General features: G+C 34.3%; 2 protein-coding genes across 2 annotated transcripts; one reads left to right on the forward strand and one right to left on the reverse strand.

Moving 5' to 3' along the window:
• On the reverse strand, nt 1-1,420 carry LOC141609361 (small heat shock protein, chloroplastic-like). The gene is made up of 2 exons (XM_074428438.1): nt 1,059-1,420; nt 1-533 (listed from the first exon to the last, which is right to left on the reverse strand). The coding sequence occupies exons 1-2, from the start codon at nt 1,336-1,338 to the stop codon at nt 223-225; spliced, it is 591 nt and encodes a 196-aa protein (XP_074284539.1). The 5' UTR covers nt 1,339-1,420; the 3' UTR covers nt 1-222.
• A 7,541-nt stretch (nt 1,421-8,961) lies between these two features.
• On the forward strand, nt 8,962-9,603 carry LOC141608552 (21 kDa seed protein-like). The gene has a single exon (XM_074427894.1). The coding sequence runs from the start codon at nt 8,962-8,964 to the stop codon at nt 9,601-9,603; it is 642 nt and encodes a 213-aa protein (XP_074283995.1).

Genomic DNA, 9,603 nt, shown 5'->3' on the forward strand with positions numbered 1-9,603 from the left:
TTTTCTTATAATCCGTCTTGATCATAACATAATCTCAATACATAACAACCTAAGAATACAAATGTTGCTTAATCACTTAGTACAACCGGTAGGTTATATATTAACGCGACATTGTATAGGTTTCGTCTAATAATAGACCGATATATGTTACATTTCAAAATGTAAGCATGACATATATAAATAATATTAGTCGTAATTAATATGATCACGGGACCGGACTGCTTAGATAGCTCTGACGGGAACATGGATAAATTTCATGTGCTCCGCTTTGGTGATTTTCGGGACAGAAATGTAGAGGACACCGTTCTTAAGCACGGCTTGAGTCTCGTCCTTGGCACAATTAAAGGGTAATTGAAGTTTGCAATCAAATGGACTATGTATCTTCCTTCCAAATGCGTCAATGCCTTCTGTTCCTTTTATTATCAGCAGGTTGTCCACCACGTTCACGTCAAGTTCCGGTGCTGCCAGCCCTGGCACGTCGAACCACATCCTTATCTCGTTGTCGTCCTCTGTAGTGTTCCATGGGGTCCTCACTGTCGATAAAAAAAATTAGACTGGTTGATTGAGTGATTGATTGATTATATGTAGACTCGATTACTTTACCAACAAGTATAAGACCATGTTCTTTTGGACTTAATTTCAGTTCTAATAAGTTCAGTTCAGTTCAATTCAGTTCAGTTCAGACAATTTCAGTTCAAAAGAAATGGACCAAGTCGTATAATACATTGCATGCGATAATATTAATCGGTCTAACGTTTCATGTGGACAATGCAAAAGACTAACTGATATCAAAATAATTATGGATCATGTTTTAGATAATTATATTAGGAAAATGAATTGTCACTACCAGACGATAAACTAAGTTTTAATACGACTTTTTCACATGCATGTATTATTAAAAAGTTATATATCTTATGATATTTACATCTGTATTTAACATGGTTCCCCAAAATATCGATATTATACTAAATCATTACGGAACATAAAACTGATATATAGTAATGCGACTAAGTGTGTACTTCGTTAGACCAAAAAAATTGATGAAATTGAAAACATACTATAAGGAGAGGTATCAATCATGGCAACCCTTTTGTTAAGGTGCATTGGCAATAGAGGATCAATGTGACGAAGCTCCTTGCGAACAAGAGGATCAACATTGCTCAAGCCACCTTCCTCAGCCAGAGCTTTCACCACCAAAGACGGTGTCTTTGTTGATGTTGGGCATCGGAACACAAGCGATTGTGGTCCGACACCAATTTGTGATGAGCTTGAAAATGATGATGAATTTTTTGACACTAATAAAGGTGAAGATGAGCATATTAATGCATTAGTTGCCATTTTTCAACTAGTAATGAAAAACCTAAATGTTGTTAAAAACCAATTTAATTGTACGTTATTTGTGTTTTTTTAGAAATGATTTGAAAAATTCTTTAGAATTGCAGCTTATTTATAGTTGAGAAATTTAATTGTTTTCATGAACTGTAGCTGAGTTTATTGATGGAGAAGCTAAGACATTGCTTTGATGTTTGGTAAAGGTTCTCCCTTGTCTATGGTTTTTTCCAGATCTTTGGACACACACTACTGTAAATACTGTACTATCAAAAACTTTGCATGCATGCATGTTTTCCTTTCTATTTTCATCTTAACTACTTTTTGGAAAATGACATAGCGCCACCGGGTGTTACTCAAATCAGTAACACTGGGGTATTTTGGTAAAATTTATCTATTATTTCAACTTTTCCATTTTAAAAAATAGATTCATTAGAAAGGGTAAAAATGGAAATTTAACTTGTTTTTAAGATGAAGTTCGCTAAAAACACAGGCACGATAATCTGATACAATTCATCTCCGGTAGGAGTAGCATTAATAACCGAGTAATCAAAGATTCAACCCACAAAATATATCCCATGAAAAGAGTTGCACTCAAACTTAGGGTAAACATATGGGATTTGCTCCTTTAATTAATGTAGAAAAAAGAACTTCCAATTGTTCATTTGCAAACAGTGGCGGAGCCAAGATTTGAACTCAGGGGGGGCGAAAAATTTTAGGGGGGGCGAACGACTAATTTCATAAGGAACATTCGAAAAAAATTCGGAAATTTAACTAAAAACATCGAAAATTTCATCCGCCAGGGGGGGTGACCGCCTCTGCTAGCCGCCTAGCCCCCCTAGCTCCACCACTGTTTGCAAAGAATTCAAAATCTTTGATGAATCATGATTGGATTGTTGTGCCATATTCTTTGCGCATTTGAAAAAACTAGTTTTACACCCGTGCACAAAATGCACGGGCTGGATTGCTTTTAAAATTCTTATCTTAAAATATAATCCCTTCTATTCTAAATAAGTGTCCCTCTTTCCCATTCATCTATTCACAATAATATCCATTTTCCTTATTTGGTAAACTTTTATACTTATTTTAGTCACCCTAATCTATAACAATACCACCACTTCACCCACAACAATACTTATTTTAATCATCTAATTCCAGAACAATACTTATTTTAATCACCTCACCCGCAATAATATCCCACAATAACTTCTCTCTCTCCAATTACCTCACCCCATCACAATACTTTAGCTTATTTAATTTGGGTGTTTTTAATTCTCGTGTCACCCTTAAATAGAGACAATTATTCAAAAAAGGAGGGAGTATTAATTAATACGAAATATAATTGTTTAATTAAACGTGATAGTCTCAACTAATATAAAAATTTGAATATTAGTTATGGTGTGAAATTAGTAAACAATATCTTAGATGAAATTGTCTAAGACGTAAAAAATGTATCGTTTTAAAGTGCGTCGGGTTATATTGATAGTATGCACCTGTGTTCCGTATTAGAGTGTTTTAAATTCGGTGGTGCTAAACGTCTAGTTACAATAAAGTGATAAATTATTTCTATGTTATTAGGATTTAGCTAATGAAAGTTTGACATAATTAACACGAATATTGATATTAAAAATACTTGATATTAAATACTTATGTTTGTAGTAATATTGTTAACACTAATTATTCTCACTAATTATTCTATAAGACTACTCTTAATTGTTAATACTAAAATGGGGGAGTAACTACGTATTTATATGAGACATATGCCTGCCCAATTTAAACTCCGCCCAAAAGTATTAGCCTATTATTTCCGGCCGATTTTATGGAAATAATGAAAAATAGCCCATTTATTTAGTGTATAGATGCCCATCGCCTAATACATTTACAGCTATGAGTAACCCTAATTCACTCACCCTCACATTCTACTACTCAGCCTACTCTTTTACTTTTCTCACACCTCCGTCGCCTCTCTCTCACATTCTCTTCTCCCACACATCAGTACATCACCTCTTCAACGGCTAGCTTCTTCTCATCTATCTTTCTCATTCCATTTTCACCAATCCACTGACTCCATTGTTTAATACTCACATCTCTCCTCCTCAAAACCCTTACTTCCACCCGCCTTTTCTCCCTCATTGCCACTCGGTTACTCCATATCCTCGTCGGTTCCCAAAGATAGTCTCACCTCAAACATTTTTTTGTTGAATGCCTTTTAGATCCGAATTTAATCTCAATACTGAAGTTAATTTGAGTATAAGCAGAAAAAATTCATGTAACTATGTAAGTATGATCCAAAGATTTATCTGGATTCTTTTATTCGTTTGATTTATTTCAAAATGTATATTTTTCGCTTTTTAAAATGTACATCAAATTGCTTTTTCCCAAGTTTTTCAGAACTAATATAATCTTTATCTAATTATTTGTTATATTATAGTATATTCTCCGATTTTTTAAAGATTTATCGGTAGTTTTTTTTTTTTTTTTGCGAAAATCTTATGTCTACATTTGTTTTCGATTCTTTTTTTTTTTTTTAATTTTAAAAGTGTCATCAGTACATTTTTTTTAAATCTTTAGATAATACTCCGTATTAATGTATATGTACATCTACTAATTCTACTAATTATTTTTATTGTGGTTTACTGGTTTTTACTTTTTAGGAATGAATTTTTATGAATGAATTAATGATCAGATTTTATTACTACTAATTCTTTTTCTCTGCATTGTTTTTATTTTTATTTTCACTATATTTATATATGATTTATATATTGCTTTTTCGATAATATTAGTATTTGAATTTGCTTGTCTACATTTTATTTGTTAGGTATTCAGGAGGACGAATTTTTAGAATTGTAATTTATTATTATTATTTTGTTTGATTTATAATTTATAAGTTTGAAATTTATTATTGTAATTTTCATTTTCATTTTTTTATGTATTTACTCTTTAGTAAAAGATCGTACTCAATTCATAATTTTTTATATGTTCATATTGTATGTTTTATATGTTCATATTGTATGTGTTGTATTGGAATTTGATTGAATCAATGAAATGATAAAGAGAATTAAATTCTATCAGTGAACTGGGGAAGAGAAAAAAAAAGTTTGCTTTTACAACTCCTATAATCAAGGAACCAATCACAATTCTCTAAAAGCTTCAGCTTTTATAGATAGAGGATTTTTGGTTGATTTTGTTATACGAATTATTAATAACTACTGTGACAATGCAAACTTCCGCCAAATATTTTGATCAAAGTCATACAAGTAAATTTGTATGATTAATTACTAATAAGAGATGCTTTGAATCGGAATTAGCGAAGAAGAAAAAGGCACTCTAGGTTGAATCCAATAACAACTTTTATTTGAAAATTCCGTTTTTAACCTTCGCATAATTGATTAATAAATAAAAATGAACTATTTATTTAATCTTTAAATATATTATTTTATTACGGTGTTACTGAGAGTCAATAACACCCGGTGTCGCCATAGCACTCCCCTTTATTTTTAGGTAGCTCGAGTTTTTGAATGAGACGGTCTTACAATAGTTTATTGCAAGATTTTTTCAGTGCATAAAAACTATGATGACTTGTTTTTTAATATTTCTGTACTTCTTTTAATGATATTGTGAAACTTTTAATTGGTAACCGTTGTTATAATGCTGGTACCTTATTGAACACATCTCGTTGTATTTCATATTTCGTATTTCATTTTGTTTATTTTCGTTATCGATTATATGGCTTTTACTTACCAAGTTATTCCATACTAAATAGTTTCAAAATAATTTAGTGGAAGACTGTTTTGCAAGAGAGCGCGACATAATTTGGCTGGTTTTTTTTCCGAAAATATCCATACACAATACAATTAGGGAGATATTGCTTAAAATTTACTATCTTCCAAATAATACGTAGTAAAACAAATTGAAATTTAAAACCGTCTTAAACAAAGTTACTTCAATCTGAGGATTCTAGATCCACGTAACTATGGCAAAAGTATAGGTTCACCTTGTAAGTCCGTCGTAGGATCAAACTTCTTTCGTTTTGCCCATCCTACACTTATTCTCTGTGTTGCTTTGTCAGAAGACATTGAGTAGACGGTTCCTTGGACAAATTGCAAGGCATATTGTACGATTTAATTCTTTATTTTTTTAGGAGAAGTAATACTTTATTTTTAGTACTGAATCAAAATTTTCAAGTTAAGATATACTCTCTTCATTCAACTTCACTTTACAGGTCTGCTTTTTACACGGGTATTAAAGAGCGGATTTAAAAAATTATTAAAAGTACATAGGGAAAGAGAATGGAGAGCTTAAAAATATTAAAAAAAATATAAAGGCGGGGTTTTATGCTGGATTAGTGTGGGGTATGGATGATATTTTTTGTATATATAGATTTTCAATAAGGATAGAATGATCATTTTCTTAGCCAAATAATGGAACATGTAAAGTGGAGTTGAATGGACGAAAAAGAAATACTTGCAAAGTGGAGTTGAATTGAGGGAGTATGGGCCAAGATATAGAACAATTAATTGGGCCTTAATTATTTCCAGCATAACAGTTACTCTTTAGGGTTTGCCTGGAATTCATGTAATAATTCGGGGGTAAATTTTAATGGTGTGATAATTACCGGGGAAGTTAATTACGTGAGTAATGAGTTCATTGATGATAGGTTTGGCATAAAGATAATAATTACTGAGTAGATGTTTTACTCCCTTAATCATTATCCAGGGTGGGGGGGTGGGTAATGTATTACCCTTTCATAAGAGTAATAGATTCAGGAGGTGAATAATCAATTTTTACTTACCAATTACTATTCATCGTCGACAAATTCAAATTATCGACAATATTAAGAAATTACCCAAAATGTCTAACTAAAATTGAACACAAAATCAAAAACGACTTTCAAAACTTCAATTTTTTGTCAACAGCAAAAAATCGACTAATCATGGTCATTGTCGAATTACTAATTATCAATAATGAACGACTCTCAAACAATTCACTTTACAACGTTAAACTAATCAAATTAAACTTATGGAAAGAACGTTAAACTAATCGAATTAGATAAATCAAAACATCGTTAAATTAATCGAATTAAACGAATTAAAACAGGTTAAACTAATTGATTTAAAAAAAAATAGGGGAAAGGGGCCAGACGTGAAATCATCACGTCCATTCCCAGGTGGGGATGTGCGGCCACCAGTTCCCCACCTAGGACCAAACATGGAACCACCTTAGCCACGGACATGGAACCACCACGTCTCCACCTGGGTTTAGGCGTGGTTGATCCATATATTCCCAACCAAGGTGTGAGCATGGAGTTATGCATTCTCATTTTCTAGACTTCGAATCCGTGAATTTCGGGTAGCTTCACCTGGTATACGTGATTCGCAGGTTATTGCGTATATCAGAGGGTTTACATGCACAAAGCGCACTGAAAATAGCGGATGCTTCCCTCGTTCCCACCCCCACCCCCCGCCCCCCACCCCCCAAAAAAACTTATGATTTGCTTAAAGTCTTTATCTCTTATTCTTATCATCATCTAATGAGAAAATTTAAGGTTAGTACAACTGTACAAGTAGTTTTAATAAGGAAAATGAAAGGGCGTCATCTTCTCACATGGGGTGAGTGAGGACCCTTTCAATTAAGAATGATTGTGAGAGGGTGGCACCCAATTTGGGCGACACCCGATGACGTCTTATCACTATCCTTTTTAAGAGTAAATTATAAATTACTCCCTTTTAAGTTCCACTTCTCTAAACTTACTCCCTTATAAGTTTTTTTGTAAAAATTACTCCCTTAAGTTGACCTCCGACCAAAAATTGCTATCAAACTAGTTCTCAGGTGAAAATAATAAGTAAATAGACAAAATTGCCCTTTAAAAAAATTACCCTTCATCCTCTTCCTCATTCCTATATCCACCCTGCTGCCACCGACCACCACATCACCGCACAAGCTCCACCACCGTAACCCCAACAACCTCCCTCCCACTACCTGATGTACGATAATGCCCCCACCGCACGCGCCACCATCCTCATTTTAATTTGCCGACAATAAGCAGCACCTCGCTCCCTTCCCTACCTAACACACCGACGACTAACCCAACCACCAGCCCCATCATACGTCGACATAAATTCAAAAAGTTAGATCGACAAAAAAACGACGCACAATTTCAAAAAGCTAATATCAATTTGAAAATTAAGATTTAGGCTGAGTTGCATTGACTACATCGGCAAAATTAAAGCCCAAAACTGGTTGCATTGACTCCGTGGCTGAGTCGTCGGCGATGTCGCTCACCGGATGTGGTTGTTATCGACAAAAAAAACGCAAATGAGTCGGGCGAGAACGGGGAGATAAGCGCGCATGGTGGAGTTTTCATGAGAAAGGAGAAAAGCGGGGGCTGGGTGTTGGAGAGGAAGGAGGGGGCGGTGGTTGGTGGCTGGTGGGGCAATTGAGCGAGATAAGGAGGAAGATTGGGTGATTTTAACATAGTGAAGGAAGTTCAGGGGCATTTTCGTCATAAATTTAGAGAAATGGAGGGAAAATTCAAAAAGAGACGAAAATACTCACCGGAGTTGAAAAATGGTAGCAACTTTTGGCCTGAGGTCAACTTAAGGGAGTAATTTTAAAAAAAAAAACTTATAAGGGAGTAATTTTAGAAAAGTGCAACTTAAAAGGGAGTAATTTATAATTTACTCCCTTTTTAATAAACTTGCAAAATTAATTAGCAACTAGCAAATAAATTTATAATTTTTAGGTCAACAAGATTGAAAGGTGACAATGTGACAATGTGAATACTAAAATAGTTATACGTATGTAGGTACGGTACGACACGGTTTCTAATTTCTAGTATCTCTACATAAACAATTACTAGTGCCAATTTAGTTAATTTGAAGCTTCACCGCCTCTATTTGACCACAGGATACAGCTATCTACTCCCTAAAAAGTGCGGAGCCGGTTTTTTTTTTTTTTTTTTTTTTTTTATTGAGAGGCGAAAATTTCAGCAGGTACGAACGAGTAATAAAGACATAAAGAAAGATTGAAAAAAGTTTAAAATTTTAACTAAAAACTTCAGCTTTCTCATTTTTAGGGGAGGTGAGCACCTTGCTAGCACCCTCTCGGTCCTTGCTCCACCACTGCTTCGACAGGCGTTCCTAATTAACTACCTCATATCTTTTTATTTTTTTTAAATGATAGTCTATTCGGAGAAAAGAAAAATACTTAAATTAATATGTATCTAAAAAATGATCAAAAAGTCAAACTAAATCAACAATCATAATATAATTTCTACGAATAGTTCGTTTCTAGCTAGTAGCAGCCAGCCAAATCGGTGTACTACCTCTGATAATCGTTAATCTATGCATAGTTGCCAATTTATATATTGCAAAAATGGTAGAAAAATGTGCATTAACAAGTCAAACATTATCTATTATGCTAATTGTATGTTAATTTAATCAAATTTCGTTCAATTTTGAACCAGTCACGTCAATGTCTAGATCGTAACACTTCTATATAAACCATGCATGCATGCCCTTTAATCATCATTCATTCATATCTTATAACCTTCTTCAACTATCTAATCATAGCCATAATTCAGTTCCTACCTAAAATTCCAAAAACTCGAAAAACAATCGTACGTCAAAAAAAATGGCACGCATTTACGTCTCAGCATTAGCCACCCTTCTTATGCTTCTCATTTCCTTATCTCCTAAACCAACCACCGCCAACGACGATGACATTGCGGTCCTAGACACCAATGGCAACCCACTTGTCGCGGGTGAATTCTACTACGCGGTCCCAGCAACTGAGTCATCAGTCGAGGGTGGTCTAACCATGTTCAACAACGATTCCCCTTCGTGCCCTGAATTCATCGTGTCCCAGTCGAAATTAGGTCATATGGACGTTGGCATTCCGCTAGTGTTCTTCCCTCAGGACCCTGAACAAACTTATATCCAACACGGTTTCTCCGATTATAACATTGCTTTTAAGTATTTGAGCATTTTACCTGAATGTCGTCGTTTGTACACTACTGTGTGGACAGTGTCTACAGAAACCCCCTCTAATAACGCGCTTGTGGTGCTCGATGGTGAGAAAGGTGATCAAATTAGTTGGTTTAAGATTAAGAAAAGTGATTATAATAATGGTTATACTATAAGGTATAGTAGTTCTTCTTTAGGAGGCTCGGTGTCTAAAGATGTTGGTGTTGTGTCTAATGAACAAGGTGTAAATTTGTTGAGTCTAGATGATAGTGCAATTCCTCTTGTGGTTGTGTTCGTCAAAGCTGGATGA

Source organism: Silene latifolia, chromosome 10 (genome assembly GCF_048544455.1).
Source record: "Silene latifolia isolate original U9 population chromosome 10, ASM4854445v1, whole genome shotgun sequence".
Classification (NCBI taxonomy): Eukaryota; Viridiplantae; Streptophyta; class Magnoliopsida; order Caryophyllales; family Caryophyllaceae; genus Silene; species Silene latifolia.

Coding starts and splice junctions, on each gene's coding strand:
- LOC141609361 (XM_074428438.1), bottom strand. CDS start 1,338: ATGGCAACTAATGCATTAATATGCTCATCTTCACCTTTATTAGTGTCA. Junction 534..1,058: donor GATTGATACCTCTCCTTATA/GTATGTTTTCAA, acceptor TTTTATCGACAG/TGAGGACCCCATGGAACACT.
- LOC141608552 (XM_074427894.1), top strand. CDS start 8,962: ATGGCACGCATTTACGTCTCAGCATTAGCCACCCTTCTTATGCTTCTC.